Source organism: Fusarium musae, chromosome 8 (assembly GCF_019915245.1).
Source record: "Fusarium musae strain F31 chromosome 8, whole genome shotgun sequence".
NCBI lineage: Eukaryota > Fungi > Ascomycota > Sordariomycetes > Hypocreales > Nectriaceae > Fusarium > Fusarium musae.
Genome location: NC_058394.1, coordinates 2559962 through 2582058, shown reverse-complemented (window position 1 = coordinate 2582058; position 22097 = coordinate 2559962). Strand labels below are relative to the sequence as shown.

At 47.7% G+C, this 22097-nt stretch overlaps 8 protein-coding genes across 8 annotated transcripts; 3 read left to right on the top strand and 5 right to left on the bottom strand.

Annotated features, from left to right (window-relative positions):
- Positions 1-1987: 1987 nt before the first annotated feature.
- Positions 1988-3018, bottom strand: J7337_011100 (uncharacterized protein; the record flags this gene model as incomplete). The annotated part of the gene is made up of 3 exons (XM_044828651.1): positions 1988-2170; positions 2221-2283; positions 2332-3018. 3 exons carry the CDS (start codon positions 3016-3018, stop codon positions 1988-1990), a joined length of 933 nt encoding a protein of 310 aa, XP_044677205.1.
- A 465-nt stretch (positions 3019-3483) lies between these two features.
- J7337_011099 (uncharacterized protein) lies at positions 3484-7512 on the top strand (the record flags this gene model as incomplete). The annotated part of the gene is made up of 1 exon (XM_044828650.1): positions 3484-7512. One exon carries the CDS (start codon positions 3484-3486, stop codon positions 7510-7512), a length of 4029 nt encoding a protein of 1342 aa, XP_044677204.1.
- A 1603-nt stretch (positions 7513-9115) lies between these two features.
- On the bottom strand, positions 9116-9995 carry J7337_011098 (uncharacterized protein; the record flags this gene model as incomplete). The annotated part of the gene is made up of 2 exons (XM_044828649.1): positions 9116-9188; positions 9241-9995. The coding sequence occupies 2 exons, from the start codon at positions 9993-9995 to the stop codon at positions 9116-9118; spliced, it is 828 nt and encodes a 275-aa protein (XP_044677203.1).
- Positions 9996-11316: 1321 nt separating this feature from the next.
- Positions 11317-12210, bottom strand: J7337_011097 (uncharacterized protein; the record flags this gene model as incomplete). Its single annotated transcript, XM_044828648.1, has 3 exons — positions 11317-11504; positions 11557-11910; positions 11958-12210. The coding sequence occupies 3 exons, from the start codon at positions 12208-12210 to the stop codon at positions 11317-11319; spliced, it is 795 nt and encodes a 264-aa protein (XP_044677202.1).
- Positions 12211-13314: 1104 nt separating this feature from the next.
- On the top strand, positions 13315-14147 carry J7337_011096 (uncharacterized protein; the record flags this gene model as incomplete). Its single annotated transcript, XM_044828647.1, has 3 exons — positions 13315-13407; positions 13458-13529; positions 13578-14147. 3 exons carry the CDS (start codon positions 13315-13317, stop codon positions 14145-14147), a joined length of 735 nt encoding a protein of 244 aa, XP_044677201.1.
- Positions 14148-15026: 879 nt separating this feature from the next.
- J7337_011095 (uncharacterized protein) lies at positions 15027-16660 on the top strand (the record flags this gene model as incomplete). Its single annotated transcript, XM_044828646.1, has 9 exons — positions 15027-15239; positions 15297-15457; positions 15514-15575; positions 15628-15663; positions 15712-15818; positions 15873-16236; positions 16286-16491; positions 16547-16583; positions 16641-16660. 9 exons carry the CDS (start codon positions 15027-15029, stop codon positions 16658-16660), a joined length of 1206 nt encoding a protein of 401 aa, XP_044677200.1.
- A 1583-nt stretch (positions 16661-18243) lies between these two features.
- Positions 18244-19146, bottom strand: J7337_011094 (uncharacterized protein; the record flags this gene model as incomplete). Its single annotated transcript, XM_044828645.1, has 1 exon — positions 18244-19146. One exon carries the CDS (start codon positions 19144-19146, stop codon positions 18244-18246), a length of 903 nt encoding a protein of 300 aa, XP_044677199.1.
- A 1094-nt stretch (positions 19147-20240) lies between these two features.
- Positions 20241-21911, bottom strand: J7337_011093 (uncharacterized protein; the record flags this gene model as incomplete). The annotated part of the gene is made up of 2 exons (XM_044828644.1): positions 20241-20703; positions 20752-21911. 2 exons carry the CDS (start codon positions 21909-21911, stop codon positions 20241-20243), a joined length of 1623 nt encoding a protein of 540 aa, XP_044677198.1.
- Positions 21912-22097: the final 186 nt, after the last annotated feature.

Sequence of the window (22097 nt, the reverse complement as noted above, 5' to 3'; positions counted from 1 at the left end):
AAGGCCTCACTGGTCAACTACACTTGCCGTCCTCTCATTGAAAATGCTTTCGCTTTCCTTGATTCTCATGGTGAGCAAGTCAACTAACGAGGTAAGTGTCGATATTTACTGTCATGACATCCTCCGTCTCGGCTCGTACTGCACAAATAACAAGCGAGAAATATAAACTCACGAATCTACCTCCACCTTCTCATAGAGCTTCGGCTCCTTATCCCCTCCCTCATCGATGAATATCTCCCCCAGTCTCTTCTTCGAGATCTTGGGAAAGTAGTGCACGTACCCACTTGTACCCCTCACCAACGTTTCAATCTGACCCGCGATCGTCCCAATTATCCTACGTTTATGCCCCGCATGAACACCATAGTTCATATGCTCCCTCCACAACGGATCACTTCGTCTGACACAGGTCCCAAGATCTTTCCACGATGTCATCACGATGTAATTCGCGGACGAGCTCTCTGACCGGATGACGTTGACCGCGTAGTCGGTTGAACAACCACCACATGACCATACACGACCTTCTAGGGCGCTGTCTAGCCTGGCTCTTGCTTGGCAGGTTAACCAGCAGTCTCCCTTGTGAGTCCATAGACATTCTTGTAACTGTTGGCCTGGAAGGTCGAATTCTTGTATTTTTGAGTAGCGGAATGACCATTGTCCTATGGGCCATTTGAATTCCTCGTCTGGTCGAGTCATGAACGGGTACATATCGGTCCACTTAGCATGCCCACAAATACTGCCAAGCTCTTCAGATTCCTGAAGAGTTCGGTGTAGAGCTTCAACGCCCTCAATGATCTTATCCGGTTGGCGGCCTGTATTCTTTCCTGGAAACAGTATCCTCTGTGATTTGATGAGGATGTGTTTATGGTGAGAAACATACATAGTCTGCTGCAGCCGCATAATAAGTTTGCCATCATCGTTGAACAACGGCTGCACAAACTGTACACTCAGCTCGCCTGGGGGTAGAGTACCGGGTCTGAAACGGTTGGATCTCGATATAGCCGACATGACATCGAAATGAACCTCTCTCGAAAGGTAAGGCGATACAGACGATCGCTGCAGATGCGCAGCGCCGTTGAGAACACAGGTCCGCCTGCCCTCCTTTTCAGTAAAGCCTGTACGACTCTTCCGCGGCTCGTGGAATTTTCGACAGAGATCGCAGAGTATCTCATCAGGCCACATGTAGCTTTGTTCAAGCCGCCTCAGAAAGTACCATTTATCAAATCCGTTAAGTGTCGTCGCGTTCCTAAAGAGATTGTGAAGCCATCGTGATGTGAAGGCGAGACTCGCGCGGTCAATCGGTGCGAGGAGACTGACGATCAGAGTTAGAAGCTCTGGAGGGAGGCTTTGCAGGGTTATCGACGGTGACCGAGCGGCGGGTTTTTTTCTCGGAGAATGTCTTCTCTTAATCCTTCCTAGAACGTCAATATTGTTGACGCGTGTCGGTATCAGCATATGACTCCTGGGCGCAGGGTTTGCATGTATCTTGCGGATAGTAAGCCTTCTCAGCTTGGCGAGAAGTGTCATTGTGGTTATTCGGCTCGGCGGACGCAACGTAGTAGGATAAAGGAAAAGAAATTTTAAGACGTATATCCGGGTTCTTCGTCTCTTATAAGAAAGTCAAACATCTCCTTAATAGTAAGAAAAGCAATGCCATAGGTGCATTGCAAAAGTCAAAGCGTAAACATGTTTAAGCGAAAGGGCTCAGGGCAAAAAGCCCGATACCTGGCGTTGAGGCTTAACTGTAAACGAAAGTATATCTCACAATGACAGTTCTATATAAGGTTCAGGGCTTTACGAGTGGCTCTGATTTGGAGCACAGCCTTCAGTTAACAATCAGGATTGGACAACATGAGCTGCGTTGTGGCACACCTAACCGCCTCAAAACTCATAATGATGGATCTACGAATCAACAGGGTGTGAGGACACTTTCCGCTTGGTGGTGGGTAAATTCTCAATAAACATTGACTTACGCATCACACAGCGACGTTCACGCCCATGCGTCTTCCTCATCGTTGTCCTGGTGTACTGCATCTAGTTCCTCTTTCTCAGTTTGGTCTTCATACCGTACTTCGAACGTCCCATCGCCCAAGTCATCCTCAAATGTTGTCAAAGATGCAGAGGCTGTACGACCTTCACCTCGGAATCTGCCCGGGGCCTTATTCTCTGCCAACTACGATTATTTAGCTTTCGTGCGTTTTACGGTTCAACTTTGTTACTCACTCCGCGGATGGGAACCCACGTGAATCTTATGCCGTGGAAGAAGACAACGTGGCCTTTACCATTCTATGCCCGTTGATTAGATGATCGGTAAAGGGGGACAGAACAACTTACATCATCACTCTGAGTGCTTATCCATCCCTCTGCGCTTCCTCCATGCAGATAACTCCCCTTGGGGGCCACTTCGCCAAACTCAAGAACCGTTGTGCTGAACCCGACATCAACACTTTTGCCTTTAGAGTTCCAGCAATTGACCGATGCATTCTCTGCTGCCCACGTCGAAGTAATGATCCACAAGCCATTTTCTTTGACCTCAGGGTATGATTTCACTATGCCTTTCGCATTCTGTTTCATCCACTGAAGAAGAGGCTCTTTATGATAATACCGCTCATGAACAACAGGACCACTGGTCAGAAGAACAGCTCCATGATTTTTATCAGCCTGGAATCGGAAGCAGGCGGAGACATCGAAGGGCAGTGCTGCTGCTGCCAGCATAGGTATCGCCCCAAGGCCGATACTCAGATCAATCGCGCGACCTCTTGTCTCATTGCCCAGCTTCGGTCCCCATATTTGCTTCTGAGATGGAGCGCGTTTCAGTGTAGTGCCGTCGATAGATGACAGTCCCGACGGTAAGTTTATCGACGATGTGAGATCTCCGATGGGATTCCAGGCCCCAGTCGAGTCAAAATATCCGATAAATCCGGGCTGGAATTGACTCGAGGGAATCGGTAGGTACAGCGCCGTGCCAAAAGGATGCGCTCGCATGAGCTCGGCATACTTGAGATCCAAAGCCTTGCCCATTATTGTTAGCTATTTGGAGGATTTCGTTAGTGATAAAGGGGTAGCAGGTCTCTCTTATCTTGGATTAACGCAGGGCAGCACAAATACCTCGTATATCAGTACCCGACTTAGCCGATGTGGCGCTAATAGTGTGCCAATATTTATGCGCGCAATGTTGCACTGCGCTTCAGCTTGTGATACTGTATCCTATCAGCTGGTCGCATTGCACAATTGTCTCGACCGTTCGATAATCGGTGAATGAATAAGTGCATCAGCCACGCCCTAGAACTGTCCTGACATATGTCTGACCTTTTTTATCGCTTTGAACCAATGTTTCAGATTTCTTACATACATTAGGATGAAAACCCCGCACCATATTCCAGTGATCATATGCTTTATTGCTGTCCTTAGTGGTTTCGCAAGTCGTTCCCCTCTTTTCCTGTTACTAAATGATTGCTCAACTGCCCGCCTCTCACAGCATTCATCATGGCATCAGATCTCGCCGATCAGCTTGAACATGCAGCAACATTGATCGCATCTCAAGAACAAGATGAAGAGCTCATTCCGGACGGTCAGTTTTGCCGTAATAAAGATTTCCTAAAGGACGTGGATCCCGAAACGTGCAAGTATATCTATGCCGTCATGCTTTCGGATCGCTCCGAGAGGGCAAAGCGATTCTCCATGGCAAGTGAGGAAGTATTGATGACCAGAGGTGTCGGAAACAATACCTCTGGACTGCGGGATGCCGCTATCTTGGGCGCTCTCGCTGTTTTCAACGTTCTCAAAACTGAACCTATGAGAGGTGTTGTTGTCAGCATGTTTGGGAGAGTTCTGAGGAGACAGTGGGAGGTTGCAACGCCAGAGAATGAGCATGAGGCTCTAGATCTGGCAGTGGAATATTTCAGAAAAGCTGTTGATTTTGGGCCGCGGGATCATTCGAATCGAGCATTGCATCTTGATGACCTCGGCGACATTCTGATACAAAGGTACAAGGTTACCCATGAAGAGGTCGACTTTGACGATGCGAAAGCAGCATTCCATCAAGCCTTGGCGACCGACTTCCCAGGGAAACCAATTTTCTATCTTGGCTTGGCAAAGCTACAGCAGGAAAGGGCCTTATTCCGGGAAAAAGAAATGGAAAGCTTACTTCTTGAGAGTATGGCCACTCTTCAGCTCGCCGAAAATTCAGTCCCAAGCCATTTCGACTCGACGCCTTTCCGATACACCATCGCAGACATTCATCGCGCTCGCGCCGCATGTTTTGTCCACCTATACGATCATAGCCAGGATATCGAGAACCTCAGAAAGGCAAAAGCATGTCTCAACAGAGGGCTTGCTGTTGCTGAAGAAAAGCGTTCGAATGACCGTTTCAACTGTCTCATCAACTTGGCATCACTACAACAAAAGCTCAACGAGGAGGAGAACACACGAGACCCATCTGCTGAAATCGGCTATTTGAGACAAGCCCTTCGTGTTCATCCAAACTCCGCAGAGGCACTGGAGGAGCTGGCGAATGCACTGGGTGAAAGAGCTGAGCAGAATAACCACCGGGAAACGCAGATCGAAGCAGACAAGCTTATCGAACGAATGAATGAGCTGCAGATCGTCGATCCGTCTCCAAAAACACCGGCACGACTTATCAGAGACGCAGGTGCTCATGAAGAGCAATTCAGCAAAACCGGGCTCTTCTCAGAAATCGACCAGGCTGTTAAGTGCTTACAAGATGCCCTCGATCACCCAGATTTACAAGGTCATCAACAGATCGACTGCTATCAACAACTCGCTATAGCACTTCTCATCAGGTTTGAAGCGAATGGAGATAAAGATGATCTGCGTAACGCATGTCAAGCAAATCTCGATGTTTTGCCGTTTCTCAATGACCTTGATGAGGCTATGAAGGCTCGATGTTTGAGAGCTTCTGGGAGGGCTGCTTTTGTGTCTGCTCAGATTCCGGGGCAAGAGCAATTCATTGATGGTGCTTTGACGGCACTGATTGCAGCGAAAGAAATATCGTTGAGGACAGATGCCTTTTATCTTATTGTCATGAATGATATTGGGAATGCTTATGTCGTCAAATGCCAGTGTACTGGCGAGGTCAAGTATCTTTTACAGGCCTCTGAAGCATATCAGCATGGTCTAGATGCCTCTGAGGAGCAAGGGTCGTCTGATGGAGCTATGAACATCATTTTGACTCATGGTTTGGGGAATGCGGCTATGTATCAGTTCAAGTTTTCTGGAAGACTGGAAGACATCAACACGGCGATCAAGGCATTTGAGCAATGTCTCGACTCAACTGGGCCTACCGAGGTTCGCGCTGGCTCCCGAACAAGAAGTCTCAGTCATGCTCTTCAGATCAGGTACGACGACACCGAAGACGTTCGAGATGTCATAAGAGCTGGTCAGATTGTGGAGGAGGTTCTAGGCAGGAATCTCAATCTTCCGCCGGTCGAAATCTCGGCACTACACAATATGCTGGGAACAGCATATCTTCGTCAATACCACCGGGAAGGAGATCTAAGCTTTCTCGCTCAAGCTGAGAAGAACTTCAACGTAGCTCTCTCTTGTGGATGCACGGATAAGTTTTACTTATTTTCGGCCCGTGTCAATTTGACACGTACGTTGCAATACAGAGCTAAGAAGACACTCAGCCTACGAGACCTTCGCGATGCGCTCGTGAACTTCCAAGAGTGTATCTCGATAGGTGGTATGGACGACATAAATCGGGCGGGACTTCTCATCAACCAAGCAGAACTACTTATCGCAATCTGGACCGTCAGTCCAGCTCCATTAAGCACACTCGCTGCAGACACATACCTGGTCTTAACCGCTCAGTTCTCATCGGCACCAGGTATCGCTCGTCACGTACTCGCGTGGATGAAAGTTTGGGCATCCATGTTTGCGCACGTGGTTGCAAAGGATTCGACAGCTGCAAGGAACTACATCCGAGAAGCAGCTGAGGATCTCCCCTTCGCGGTCTATGCTTGTACCACGCGGGCTGATCAGCTACGTCAAGCCAAGAAGTTCCAAGCCGTCCCGACACTTGCCCTCTGGTTTTCGCTCGCGGCTGGAGATTCAGCGGTGGAAGCGCTACAGTTATATGAAAGAAGTCGATGTGTTTTGTGGGAGGAGATTCTTAACAAGGGTGTTGATTCTGGCTTGGATGAATTAAAGGAGAAGTTTCCAGATCTGGCGACTCGTTTCGCTGAAGCGAGGGTCTCTGAGAAAGCCAAGGGCCAGCGAGCGGCGAGATTCGACCTTGATAAGAAGTTTCTCCAGAGTCAGACGACTTTCAACAAATCGACTTCGTTTCAGGAACTGATAGCCGAGATCCGAGCAAAAGAGGGGTTCCAGGATTTTCTCAGGCTTCCACGAGAGGACTCGCACTTTTACGAACTTGCTGAATCTGGTCCAGTAATCATTGTCGAAACGGAACCTCTGAGCGGTGGCTATGCACTCATCATTACCACCACTGAGATCCGGAAAATCTCACTTCCCAAGTTCACTGTCGACGATATCAGAGAGCATAAACAACTCTTTCGCGAAGCCATTGATATGTCGGATGACGGAGATGGTCAAGGCGGGGATCTTCTCCATTATCTACTTACATGGCTCTGGGAAGTTGTAGCAGAGCCCGTTCTCCTGAGTCTGGGGTATGATGGGGCTCCAACAGATGTAAATTTGCCGAGGGTCTGGTGGTTGACGACGAGCAGTATTAATGCTTGGCCCATTCATGCGGCGGGCGATCATCGACGGGCAGTAGAGACGGGAGAGCGCTGCACGGTGCTTGATCGATGCATTCCATCTTATACAAATACCCTTCGTGGGTTGTCCTTTGTGAGAGATCGTGAGAAGGAGATCACGCAGCATGTTAGAGGTCAGAAAGCGATGCTGATTAAGATGGAGACAACGGATCACCTTGCGCCGCTGCAATATGCCTCAAGCGAGATCGACGCTATCAACACGATTCTCAGTCGCGGGGGATACAAAGCCGTAATATACGATCACCCAGTCCGAAAGGAGGCACTCACGGGTCTGTTGAACTCACAGATCGCGCATTTCGCTTGCCACGGCGAAGTCGACACTTTGAACCCAGCACGCAGCGGCCTCCTCCTACGCGACTGGTACACCCAAGACACAAGCGGCAACATTACGCGAGGAAACATCCTCGACGTTCAAAGCATGATGTCAGCGCCAAAAAAGCTAAACTGCTCTCTCATCTATGTATCAGCATGTGAAACGGCCATCACAGGTGATCCAATGCTTCCTGAGGAATCGATCCATCTCGCCGCTGGGTTCCAAATGGCGGGGGTACCCTGTGTAGTGGCAAGTCTGTGGAAGGCAGAGGATGAGACTTGTGGTCTTGTCTCCAAGGTCTTTTATGCGGACTTGACGAAAGGAGGGACAGATGTCACGGGAGATAGGTCTGCGAGGGCGTTGAGACTGGCTGTTCTGGAACAGAGGCAGGCTGGTGTTGATCCGAGATTTTGGGCGACTTGGGTACATTATGGTCCTTGAAAGCTTCTTGGGGTAGAGTTTGATTGGGGTCCAATACATCAGCTGTCAGGCCTCAAAAACACATTTCAGGCAGCATCTAGCTCACAAATGTAACCCAAGACTTTTATTTCAGTCACATCTCAGACTGATGAGTGGCCATTGTTCTTCTTTATCGACTACTTATGTCTGTCAATGGGTTTCTCCATTGACAAAAGTATCGGACTTGGAGACATGATCCAAACAGAGTTCTTGTGAGACCTTAAGCTTTCGAAGTCTAAGAATCTAGGGCCTAAGACCCTGACCATTTCACGCATCGCCCCTCAAGCCTAACATTGGGCTCTTACACCTGCGGGCTGTTTGTTGTTTCTGCTATCAGCTGTCCGCGATGTTACCAACACGACGTCGCTTACCAGGACAGCCACCTGGTCCGGGACTTGGTCCACCACGTGCGCAATCGTCAACATTCGCGTCTCGACAGCGCCAAAGACAGCTTCCGAACATAGCAGTTCCGGATCCTGTCGTACCTCCTCCACCTCCGCCACCAACTGCAACATCGATTCTAGCCACGATTCTCAATACAATGCCACTTGCAGTCCTGTTACTGCTCCTTCCCTTCCTACTCTTGCTCTATCTCATGTCTCATCTCGTCGTTCTCCTGTTGCTGTATCTTCTGCTATAAACCCAGCTCCGGCTTCGAATCGATCGTCACTCACTGCGGTCCCTCGACATTATGCGATCAAGGACCAAACAATAGGGTCTTCTCCGGTGGTTCCTAAGGACGAGCTGAGCTTAGGGGGCTTTGCCTTGAAATCAGATATCTTGGTTCAGAGCTCTTAAGTGTCGCGCCACAGTCTGAGGCCTGCGCTGCCCGCTCTTTTCTGCTTTCCGATATTTGTTTGAACAAGAACAAGAATGAGCACTTCATGTCAGTTCCGTGGTACAGCGCGTGTTTCCCCACGCGGTCAGCTCCATGCGCGGTCTTTAACCAGCGCTTCACGGCAGTTCAGAACAACCAGCTGGAGATCCTTGTTGCTGTGCGAGCTCCGAAGCCATCAGCTGATGATTAACGTGCCAATCTGCCGGTCACTTAAGAAGCACCTTTTGGCACTCAAAAAAAAAAAAAAAATACACAAACCATCGGAGGATAGGGTTCACTGTACTAAACTTGGTCAAAACTTTGAGCAACTGCACTAAACTTATGATGAGATTTAGAGTAACTACACTAAAGCCATGTAAAGTAGGCCTTATATGGCTATATCGCAGCAATGTCTTTCATGCTCTTGGTTGTACCCGCGCTTCCACCGACATATGCAGCCAATTAGATCGAGTCGGGATTGGCCGAAGTTTCAAATGATATCACGGCGACTACCGAAGGGACAGAAGTTTCACTTTACCCCGTACGGGGCATATTCACTAAAATATGTGAAACGTTTCAGATTAACTCATCTCTTCATATCTAATCTCATACTCCGTACTCGCTATCCAGATAACACCAATACAGTCATGCCCATCAACTCACAAACTCCACATCGCTCTCATGCAGAAATATGTACAAACATTTATATACATGTCATCTCATCTCATCTCATCTCATCTCATCTCATCTCATCTTATAATCGCAAATCTACTTGCGGTAAGTGGTCCAAGCACTGTGCATGCGGGTCTTTTGACCAGGGGTAAACTCCTCGTAACAAACACTACAATAACCATTAGTAATTATATCAATCAATGTTTTCGGGAATAACTTACTCATCGGAGTAATCCATAAAGTTGTGGATGGGGTCATCACCAGCCTGGTTAGGGCAGCTATCCCGTCGAGCAGGGCATCCACTCGTCTGGCTAGCCTGGGCAGGGGTATCGCTAACCAGATCTCCACCATTGCAGCCATCCTGGAAAGTATGGAAGAGGTTGAACCAATGGCCGACCTCGTGAACGGCAGTTCCACCGAGGTTATAAGGAGCCATTGAGCCTCCGGGGACGGTCTCAGCGACAATGACGCAACCGTCACGGATGAAGGTTGAAGATCCAGTTGAGACATTAGGCTCAGGGAAGAAGCAGTATCCAAGAGCGTCAAGACCATCAAGCTTGGCAACGTCAGTGAAGTACAAGTTAAGAGTCTTGTAATCACCCTGACGAAGCTGTCTCTTCATAGCAACCTCGCCATTTCCAGCAGCCCAGTTAGAGTTGGTGGTGAAAGTGGTATCAATGAGGTTGAAGGTAACATCATGAGGACCATAAGCGTCGTTCAAGGCCTTGAGCTGGGCTTGGAGCTTGGCCTTGGTGATGTACTTTGAGGAGGAGGAAGACACAACGTGGAAGTAGGTGTCGACGGTGATGGAGGTAGCGGCGACTTTGGAGACGGACTCGATCTTCTTGAGGTTCTGAGCGTGCTGGACTTGCTCGGGGGTAGGGTCTGCGATGGCACAGCGAGGGGGGATAGCACGTCCGGCCAGACCAGCGAGGGCGTTGCCGAAGAAGAGAGCGAGAGCGAGCTTGGAAACCATTGTGATGAGATGTGAAGAGATAGAGAGGATGAGGATATCGACTATAATCTATGCAACTACACTACATATTTATAATTATATTATTTTGTTCTTACTTGCAGTATAGAGCGGGCATAATCTATCCATCTTACTATCTCATGGCGATCGTTTCCAGTTATGCCATATCTCCGTTCATCCAGATCAAAAGACCATCCCATCACAGCATAACTTGCCATCCTTATCTATGTCAATTCCCCATAAGAGCAACTACGCAAGTTATTCCGTAAATCTGACCTGCCATATTGACTCATGAGTGGACGACTTGCCGCGGTGCCTATTCCGTACCAATGCTAGTGCTCGGAAATGAGCCCCTGGACCTTCTGTTAAAGGAAACGGCCGCCGTGGGAAATACGAGACAGCCGAACTTCGGACGCCAAGAGACCTTCCCGTCTTGGAAGGATCTTCTGCCGACGCACGGGCTTGATCTGGGGCGGGTCTGTCCCCTGTAAGCTTAAAATGAAGCATTGTCGTATGGTTAACTACCGGAGCTTGAGAACTTTTGCTAGGCTTGTGTTAAAGTGATCACATTGTCTTTACAGATTGTGGAGGTGATGCTGGGGTTTAAGCCGATGCCGGCTTGGCGAGTTGATTGGGTATCTCGGATCAATGGATTGCCTGTACTAAGAGGTTTATGTCTCAGCAGGATCGAGTCATTAGTGAGAATGGTCGATCGAGGTCCGGCAGACGACATTGTGTTCATGGTTGAGGAGGATGCTTCTGAGAAAATAAAAAAAAATAGAGCGGGTGCTCCAAGCCATGTATCCATCATAATTCACCATACTTACCCAGTCTCTGGCTCAGTAATGATTGTTTACTAGTTAAATCTACTTGTGTAGGGTAGTGTCGACGATCTTATCGGACACTATCTTATCTTATCTCATCCAGATCTCAGTTAGACGGCCCAATCAAAACGCATGTATGGCTAATCATGAATGGGCACTCTGCAGGGACTTTTTCATCTGACGTTATCGGGTTGCATCCTCGATCAAATTCTGTGAATAATTGACAGCTGAGATATAAACCCCACACATCATTGCAGCCAGTCAAAAGCCGTAATATGTAAGTCGAATGGTTGTCGCAACTCTTATTATTGCCTCTTTTGGTAGACATCATGCTTGGTACTATTTATCACATTTAAACGCCGACATCATAAATATGCAGCGGTTAAAAGCATGCAGAGCAAGGTGAATGGAGCATCAGGATCGAGATTAATGGCTCATTGTCTACCAACAGGGTTCTATGCTTGTTTTACACTTCTATCTAATTGGGGTCCGCGCTCTGTTCAATCCTCATCTCCAAAAACAACAGCATGCTCAAACGCCCAGTCTCGAATGGCATCAAAGTTGCGACATGTATGCAGCGTGCTAAAATCAGGCCAGTGGCCATCATAGCCATCGTAGTACTTGAATGCAAAAACACCAGTGTCGCTCTGGCACATTATGTTGTTTCGCAGAATCTCGATGCAGTGATCTACAAGTCAGATTAGCATTGATCAAACACGGCCTAAAAAAGTAAGACTTACCAAGATGTCCTCGCAAGTCCTCAGGCTCAACCTCAATATCGCCACCCATCTTGGAGTAGTAATGCCTGTAGGTGTCTTGCCGAAGCAAGTTCAGACAGTGAAGCTGATGGAATACTTGTATTCCAACGCGATAGCCAGTATGTCCTGTCTTGGGATCCTTGACCTTGAGAGAATTGGGGTCGAGACCCAGTTTGTCAAGCTCAGCTTTTGAAATCATTTGATCGCCAACGTCGTATGTAACGTGGTTCCAAGCTTTATCAACTTCGGGCCCGTAACCGACAAACTCAGACATCTCGAGAGCTGGAGTGATATTGTATCGGACCGTATGGAAGTCTGCAACGCTTTCTGCGGGAGCTATTTGATGTTAAAAACAGGTCAGCAAAGAGCTGTGATGGACTCACAGTAGGGAAAGTTTGGCTGATTACAAACGCCACTTTGTAAAGGACTGGCGCGAAGTAGTAATGAAAGGGCGAAGAACGCCAACGAGAAGGAGAGTAAGACACCGTGAGCTATCCATATCAAGATTGGATGTGCGCCTGGCTGTGAAATGAATGGCGAGATGTTGGTGTAGATGGGCAGAGGTGATAAGAGAGCATTCTTTTCATAAGTTTGCTGCTCCTCATCTTCAGGAACAGGACGATACTTTGAACCCATTGTGGCAGAAAATGATGGACTGAACCTCGAAAAAGTTAAGGAAAATGACTGGCCTGCAGTGAGAGAATAAAAGTCAACCTCCAGGGCGATGAGGGAGAAAAAGAACAAGTGCGACAAGTTTTGAAGCAATGATGTATATATCAATGCCCAGAAACCTGATTCTATAATTGGTCTTGTCTAACTTGGTTCAGCAGTAAGCGGATAATCGGCTTCCAATAACAACTCTTCAAACGCCAAGACGAAACGTGAAATGGTTCGTGCGACAAGTGAATACCACAACAAGTCATCCAGACCACCCACTTAAAACATGTTCCAGCTTCACGGGTTTGACAGATGTCGAATCAGGAATAGTAAATTATTACTCACCGAGAATTATAGGCCTAGACAATATCTGTAACAGGGGTGAGTGATATTCTCAGGCAACGTGAGGCACTATACGTCGTAGGGGTCAGGGGTCGTGTCGTCTAGACCAATCATGTGAAACCAGCGAAACTTGTTTGAGTTTTACTTCCACCAATAGCGTGTCCCAATTGATTCCAGTATGTCACTTCGCGTTTTCGCGTTTAAGCAAACAACGACCAGAGCCTTGGGTTTCGGCCGAGGTTGGAGTTTCATGATTGGCCGCTCTAACCGTCCCTACACCTTGACCCCAAAACTGTCTAGCGGGAGGCCAACAAGGAGAAAGCGCCTTTTTCGTATACGGCGTTGTTGACTCAACAGAGCGGCAATGTCGGCATCATGTCCAACAAGTCTTCAAACGCAAGCGCCAAGACAAGACCGATAGCGTTTGACGATTCTCTGAACTTGGAGAGATCGAGGGGGGGCAAGGTCTATTCTAAGATTCTGGGGTTGTCATCTCAAGTTAGACTTAACCTACCCAGAATCGAGCAAGTATAAGAAGCTTAGCATCTTCAGCGCAAATCTTAATTTCTTCAACCAACTCACATTTCCTTCTTCAATCATCTGAGCTTAACTTTGCTTGACGCAAACGTTCTTTCCCTTCTCATCAACTTTCAAGGCTAGTCCCAACTTTTATTCTACATCACTCTCATTTTACCTGCCGGTCAGAAAAAATCACTTCTACACCATCACTTCCAAGCCAAGATGTATTTCTCCAACGTTGTCGTCACTGTCCTTGCCGCTCAGGCTTTCTCTCAAAATAGCCGAGTTTCTCGTTCTAGCTTTGGACAGGTTGCTGTAAGTTGCTCACTATGCTCATGATACTTGAAGAAGCTAACAGGAAAAAGGCTTTGATGGCTGCTGCAGCTCTCCCTGCAGACGCTCTCGCTCTCCCCATCTTCAGCGCTGAGAAACGAGAGGTTAGTCGTATTTATTTCCTTTGGAAGCACTTCATCTAACAAGAATAGCCTCATCACCAGGGCGGTCAGAACAACAACAACCAAGCCCAGGGCAACCAGAACAACAACCAGGCGCAGAACGCCAACAACAATGCCAATAACAATGCTAATGGATGCAACGCAAACAACAAGCGAGATGAGGAGCTTGTAGCTCGTCACCACCAGGGCAACCAGGGAGGCAACGCTCAGGGTAATGCTAATAACAATGCCAACGGCAACGGAGCTGCTGCCGCTGCCAACAACTGCAACAACAACAACAACGCTGCTGCTGCTAACAACGGTAACGCCAACGGCAACAACAACAAGCGTGACGAGGAACTCGTAGCCCGTCACCACCAGGGCGCCAAGGGCAAGAACAGGAACGGCAAAAACAACAAGCGTGAGGAGCTCGTCGCTCGCCACCATCAGGGAGCTCAGGGCGGTAACAAGGCCAACGCCGCCGGCGCCAACCGCAATGGCGCCAACCGTAATCAGGCCGCCGCCGCTGCCAACAACGCCAACTGCAAGCGAGACCTTGAGGCTCGTCACCACCAGGGTGGTCAGAACAAGCAAAACGCTCAAGCCGCCAACTGCAACTAAGACGATAAAAACTCATCAAAGTCTGTTGTAAGCTTGGACAGGGATCAGCAAGGCATGTAATGGTTGGTGTGAAGGGGGAGAGATTATGTCTTGGCTTGGAGTGATGGGGTGCTGGAAGTAATGGGCTGGCCCATGGATTCTGGTAATTAGAGTGCTAGTTAGAATAATAAGACTAGAGAGTTCGGTTCAACTTTGCTACGAGACCTGCTGGTGACTGATCTGATGTCTGATCCGAAGATCGTCCGAGCCTTTGCTATATTTAACTATTAATGGATAACGGCGGCCTATAAGGTCAAGCTTTAGGTTGCGAACACAGATAATGAATGGTAACACGATCTGACGCTTTTCATCTATTTGGAGAGATATCCTAAGTTTAGTCCCTAGGGGTGGCTTGGCCGTGGCTAGAGAAATTCTGTGGCCGTGCTGGCCACGTTTCAACGTTGACTCGCTTCCTAACCGAAGCCGAGTTGGGCTTAGTCCTGTTTATTTACGGCATCTCCGCCCCTCCACTAAATCTTCAGGGTCCTTCACGTGATACCCCTCACGAATGCCTTTTGCCCTCGCAGAGCGATAGGAAGCCCTGTAGAGACTAGACTGGGGCGTTTCTTTACTTATAGTAATCGATATACGGTTATCTAGTAATGAATAAACTCACAGAATGTCAATATTCAGCATTTTCTCGTATTTTCTTGAGGTTACAGCGTCTCAACGTGGCTTTCGACTAACTGGCCAGAACACTCTACACCCATGTCTTTAAAGTGGGCTATCAGGCCACTTCTGAAAAGTCTTCCTCACAATCCCATCCCTTCAATCCTCCTCAAAACAAAAACACCAACAAAAAAACATCTCAACTCCAAACTTGGCAACTATTGATCAAAAATGGCTCCCAAGAAACCCGAACCCGTTATCGATAATGTCGTCGCCTTTGGACGAGTTCGCAAGAACTTGAAGATGGGATGCGTCGGTCTTCCTAATGTCGGAAAGTCGAGCTTGTTCAACCTCTTGACGGAGCAGAGTGCTGCGGCGGAGAATTATCCTTTTTGTACGATTGAGCCTAATGAGGCGAGATGTGCTGTTCCCGATGCGAGATATGTATGTTGAGGTTCTGTGAAGTATCGGTGAGGGAGGAGCTAATATGAGTGAATTTAGGATTTTTTGTGTGATCTCTGGAAGCCTCCGTCTATGTACCCTGCTTATCTCCAGGTCACCGATATTGCTGGTCTGATCAAGGGAGCTTCTCAGGGAGAAGGTCTTGGAAATGCTTTCTTGTCGCATATCCAGGCTGTTGACGGCATGTTCCATATTGTCAGGTAGGTTTTATCGAATAGACTGGTAAGGAACCAGGCTGACATGGCTTGTTCAATAGAGCATTCGATAATGATCAGGTCTTGCACGTCGACGACTCGATTGACCCTGTTCGGGATTTGGGTTGGTCCAGCATTTTATCTACAAGTGACTCAACTGACAAAGGTTCATTTAGACACCATTCAAAGCGAGCTCTGCAAGAAGGATCTAGGTATGTACATTCCCATCGACAACTAAACCAAACTAACACTGATCTCAGACATTCTCGCGAAGCAAATCGTGGCCGAGGAGCTAATCGTCAAGAAGGCTGGTGGCAAGTACAAGATGCTGCCTCTTTTCACTGAGACAACAACCAAGATCAAAGAAGTCAGTGAAAAGCAAATGGCAATCTGGAGTAGGAAAAGGACTAACAAGCAATAGATGCTGGAAAAGGACCAACCAGTCCGAGATGGAAGCTGGACACCCGCCGAGATCGCCCTCATCAACGAGAAGATCCAGCTCATCACTACCAAGCCCGTCATTTACCTCGTCAACTTGACAATGAAGGACTACCTTCGACAGAAATGCAAGTACCTCCCCGGTATTGCCAAGTGGGTTACTGAGCATGGTGGTACACCCCGCGATATCATTCCTTTTTCGATTGAGTTCGAGGAGAAGCTACACAGCTTGAAGGATGACCCTGATGCTCAGGCCGAGTTCCTCAAGGACATCAAGGTTAAGTCAAAGCTGGACAAGATTATCACCGAAGGATTCACAAAGCTCGGACTGCAATACTACTTCACAGGTTTGTCTTGACCTTGCGTGCGTATAACTGTATGCTAACTTGGGTGTAGCTGGCGAGAAGGAGATTCGATGCTGGACTATTCCCAGGGGTTGCTTGGCACCACAAGCAGCCGGTGCTATCCACAGTGACTTCGAGAGAGGTTTCATTAAGGCAGAAGTTGTCGCTTATCAAGACTTCCACGATCTCTGCGAGGGACAAAAGTCCATGGGCCCCATCAAAGCAGCTGGCAAGTACCGTCAAGAAGGAAAATCATACGTAAGTGCACGCAACGCGACTCATATCACATAAAGCTCACTCTTGTTCTCCGCAGGTTGTTCAAGATGGAGATATCATCCACTTCCAGTTCAGTAAGCAATACCCCCCATGATGCCTTGTGTTCTGCATATGCTGACTGTCTTTACTAGACGTTTCGAATAAGAAATAAGTCTATTATAGCTGTAGCGAGAAACTACTCTAGTAAATAATGAAAAGGTTCCGATTTGCGTTTCTTAAGTAACTTGCATATATAAAGAATATATCTAATATATTTATAAACTAATATGATATATTAAGTATCTGCCCTACATCTTCTAGGCAAATGCTGCAATATTAGACTACACCTAACTAATACCAAGATCTAGCATTACTGGCAGAAGAGTCCAGCAACGGCTAAGGTATTCTGATCAAGGCCCGGTGATAACTTCTGCTTGAAACCCCGATCGAAAAACTTTCCTCGTTACACTCTTCAAAATGCGTTACTCAAGGATTCAGTGATAACCAAAATGTCTGAAGTACGGCCTATATAAGAAGTAACTGGGAGACCTTAGCAACTATAAATGACGCAGTAAATACCGCAAAATTTTAAAAGTTTCAGTGACAACTAAGATATTGACAAACTTCAGTCAGGTTCTGACCAGTACATCCCTCATCTCCTGCAGAATACCAACTTGCCATTCTCCACAGAACACAACAAATATCGCCGATCACACATTGCTTGATCGTCTCGTTACAATGGCAACTGAAGTCGTCCGTGCTACATACGCCGAACAAAGCGCAATAGAGGATTTGTTGACAAGCGTCTTTGGTGAAAGAAACGCAACTGTCAAAGTAAAAAGCTTGTTGCTGATGTTCCAGGATGGTCATACAGTGGGAACACAGCAAATGTCATTGTACCCTCCCGAGGAATCTTTGCCGAAGTCAGTGATCACCAAGTCACTTGTAACTGCAAGCTTTTGTTCTAACAGTGAGAAGCCGAAAAATAAAAGATAGGGGAAACAGCGAATGTGGAATACTATGAATGAACTGAGAGTTCTAGAACCAGTTAGATTGTCTGCCCCCTACAACTAGCTACTACCTGAACCATTATAAAGATACAATAAATTTCAAACTTGTCAAGTGCGACTTGACTTATTCTCAATAACTTAGGCTCAAGTCATCTTCACACCGTTCAACTCCTTGGGCCATATTCTCAAAGATCTCCCGGCACGTGCTAGGCGGATGGCCAACCCTGGCTAAAGCGAACCAATTAGTCCTTGGAGCTAGTTGAATATTCAGACTGCCGACTTGCTGTGCTTGTAGGGGCTCGCTCTTTTCCAGGTACTCCTTGAGACCACATATTGTACTGGAGAAGATAAAACGTTCTGGGCAATATAAAAGCGCATAGAGCGGTAACTAGGTGGGTATGCTCCAGTCCGTCGAGACACTGGACCATCTTCCACTCGTCTTGGGACTCTTTATTATAGCCCGTATTGTGAGGATTCTGAATTGTAAAATCTATAATGCAGATACTGATCTTGTATTTGCTCTACTGGTGTTGCTTGGAGCGAGGATTCGCGATAATTCCGAGTCAGTGCCTTAGGTAGTTAGTTAGCCTGACCAGTCGACTTTATTACCTGTGGCTATAATGCTCTTCAGTTAAAAATCTACTAGGCCAGTAGTTTGAATATCTGCCAATTACATATATGAATGAATCTGCTTGTATATTCATGATATTCAGTCCCTTTCATTCAAACTGGACCATCCTTCCTTTCAGCTTGCTTCAACTAATGTTGCAGCCCACACATCCATTGTCTGCACCCTCTTTCCATCCAGCCCTTCAACAGCTCTGATAACCGCTTCTCTACCACTCTTGACCACCATCCTAATTCTACTATCCGTGACATACTGCTGAATATTGTCAAGGAAACTGTTACTTCTCACATCCCCAACTTCCCAGCCCCCATCTTGCAGTCCCGCATGCGGTATAATACCCGTCTCTTGCTCAATCTTCCAGCCAGCATCCTCGGCAATATTCTTGATATCAGGTGGACTCAGCAGACATCGGATATTCGCTTCGCTCCCTGGTCTTTGTGCTTCAAATGTAGAGCGTGTCATGGCGGCGAGCAAGTGAGGAACAGCAGCTGGCTCAGATGCCTTCATGGCGTACTCAGCAACGCAGACTCTATTCACCCGCCCCTTCAGCGCTTTGAGCATGCGAGTGAGGGTTTCTGGTGCATCGAGATACCATAGACAGTGCACAAAGACGGCGTAATCCCACTTCTTGTCTCCTGTCTTTTTTAGAAAGTCTTCAAGTTGGGCCTGCCAGAATTTTACACGCCCGCCCAAAGCGCCTTGAGCAATATGTTCCTGTGCTTGGCCAAGAGTGTATGGTGCACCGTAATCAAGAGGTGCGGGGTCAATGGCGTCAACATGGCCATCTTCCCCAACGACATGCCCCAAGACAACGGTGCATGTGCCCTGACCGCATCCAATTTCAAGAATGCTGGATGAAGTAGGAATATGAAAAAAGTTGAGGAGTTCAAGCCGGTGAGTTGTTTGATCAATCTCAATTTGTAGGGACTCTGGTGTTGATAGGGAGTGAGACGCTATTGATGGAGCGATTGACAAAGGCAATGCTTGCCATGTCTCTTGAGACGGTGTCTGAGCAGTCATATCGACGCAGGATCTGCAAACAACAAATGTCTCGACGTAAATTTTAGGTAAATGAATATTCAAGAGATTTGGACAAGGCATGGCAAAGCGGTGCAAGCTTACACTATTTATAAGCGCCCGATAATCTTACTTGTGACTCATCTGTTATCAAAGACATCAACCTCCTTCCTATATAAGCAATCATCGTTGAACGCTCACAAAACGCCCATGTCGTCGAAAACCATCGTGGCAGAAGAATATTTGGGCAACAGCGATATTTTACCAGTGGCCTACAAGCTACCTACGCCCACAATACAAGGTTGGATCTTGCTGCTTATGCCATGACCTTACATGCCTTTCAGCGTTGGCTCTCCGTGCTGTGCCATCGCGCGCCATTTGATATGTGCATCCCGGAAAACTACAATACCATTTGGTGGAGCCATGCTGTTCGTTTTGATGACGGGTGCGATCCTTCCTCAATGCAAAGCTTGCGCTGCACCCAGTCTCGGTGCGTTTGAATGGCCTTGTGTGTCTTCTAAGATGCGCGCTGTTTGCATCTGTTAGACTCGACACTCCAAATGGTACATGGACGTGATACTTACGTATACAGCGTTTTGACAGCAAGAGTAGCTGGAGACTCGAGACATTGGTACGGACCTGGAGTAGGTACGCCACCGTGACTGTTGTCGTTTTCGCGAGAGCTGTGATTCTCAATAACATGTTCTTGCCGTGAATCTTCTTCGACTTGTGCGCTCTGTCCAGCAGGCTGAGGAGTAGTATTTGAACAACCCGAATCATAGGGAGGCAGAGGACCCGCGTTTCCGGACTGAGTCCAGTTTGGATCAATGAACTGGGGAGTTCGATGTTCGTGATAACGTTTGTGTTGATGAACTGAACTCTCTAGTTCAGGTGGCCCTGGCTGGTCTTGACTAGAGATAAAAGACCCCTACCTGGGAGAAGGACTTGGTTACCAAGGGAGGAGATAGAATACTGGGAAAACGTTGAAATTGTAGAGTTTCTGGACTCAGTGATCAAACAGGTCGGAATTTCAGATTGCAAGATTGAGCGTCTAATACTAATCTATAACACAATTTCCTTTCCCTTTTTCGCTATCCCTACGATGACTGTTGAAGGCCGACGCCCTGCAACTTGAAACCCTCCACAAAATTCACCGGAGGAGTGTATGCCTTCTTGCCGTGCGTAAGATACGCAATGACGGCGATAATAATAACGCCAGCCCATATCAAAGGCGCCCAGTTCGCTGAGGCAGTATCGACAGGTAAAGTTAATGGGAAGCAGCAGAGAATGACAATGAACAAGCTGTAAAGTACAGAAAACGCGTTGATCGCCAGTCCAAAGCGGCCCAGACTCCACCGAGCAGAAGGCAGCTGTTCACCTCTGATGCGCTTGAGGAGTACACAGCCAATGCTAAGGAGGTATGTGCTCATGATGCCGAGTGTTGAAAGCGAGACCAGGACAGTAAAGGCGACGTCGGAGCCGATTTGGATGAGACTGAGGAGAGCAGCACCGATGGACATGAGGTAGACTGCATTGAAGGGCATGTGCCATTTCCTGTCCCTGGCAGACTGTTAGCGGGGGATATACGACCTTGAAGTGAGAACTTACATATGACCAATCCACTGAGAGCCAGGAAGTCCCTTATCTCTCGCAAAAGCCCATGTTTCACGAGCACAAGTCGCAAGGGTCGTGATGTTACCAAGGTAGACCAAAAGCCACAAGATGACATTGAAGAACAGGTTCAGCCCTTGAGACCCTGTTCGATCGAAGAGAGCGATGAAGGGCCAGTCTGCCTCGATGATGGCGTCAAGAGGACCGATGCAGAAGAGCATGGTGATGAGCATGATGAACCCAAAAAAGACGTTACCAACGTATGACCACCAGATCGCCCGTGGCACAACGATTGACGCGTTCTTGACTTCTTCAGACAGATGTACGATACTGTCTGAACCGAAGCAGCACCAAAGAACGTAGATCTGAGATGAAATGTAGGCAAAGCCCATGTTATCCCATCCACTCTGATCAGTAAACTGCAAAAACACATCGTGCGCATCGTTCTTGTCGCAAAGAACCCAAAGAGGGATCATGACTGCGAAAAATCCCAAAAGATGGCCAATCAAACTCGCCGTCTCGAGCTGCGGAAAGAAAGCTGTACCCCAAGTGTTGAACGCGATGGTGACAATGATAACAGCCCACATGATCAGCGCAATCTGCCACGTCGTAAACGCAAAATCAGGCTTCGTAACGTTAATACAAGCCTGCACCTGAAAAGCGATAGTGTAACAACTACTCGCAAAACTCGCCAGCCATCCCAACGTCGTCATCCACCCCGAAGCATAAGACAGAACCTTTTGATACTGGGGCGGCGAAAATTCGCTAACCCAGTGATACTGCCCACCCGATGTAGGCGCCATAGAAGCCATCTCCGCCAAACTCGCAACAACAGCAGAATACGCAATGGTCGTTGTGACAAAACACCAGAAAACACCAGCATATCCACCGTTCGTGAAACCAGGCGCAAGAGAAATCAGCACAAATTCCCACGTCGCCATGTAAATAGCCACAAAGCCAATTGACGACCATAGCGAAAAGGTTCGTTTGAACTGCTGCTTCTTGCCCAGGCGCTGCATGTCCAGGTGGTCTTGGTGATCGTTGTGAAAGCCATCTTGGTCGAGTTCTGTTTCTTCGGGGAGGAGTTTGTTCGCTTCTTTGGAGGGACCGACGGCGGCGGAGGGGTCTGTCGATGACTTGGATGAGTCGTCGGCCATTTTTACGATTGCGAAGGGACAGTAAGGATGAGGAGAAATTTAGGATGTAGGAATTAGGTGGCGAGGACTTTTTATTAGACTAGGTCTTACAGGGGAAGAGATTGAGCTTTATCCTTATCGAAGCCACCGATGGATGCCCCGCAGGTACAGATCAGTACTTTCATGCGTTATGAGTTACTAGTGAAA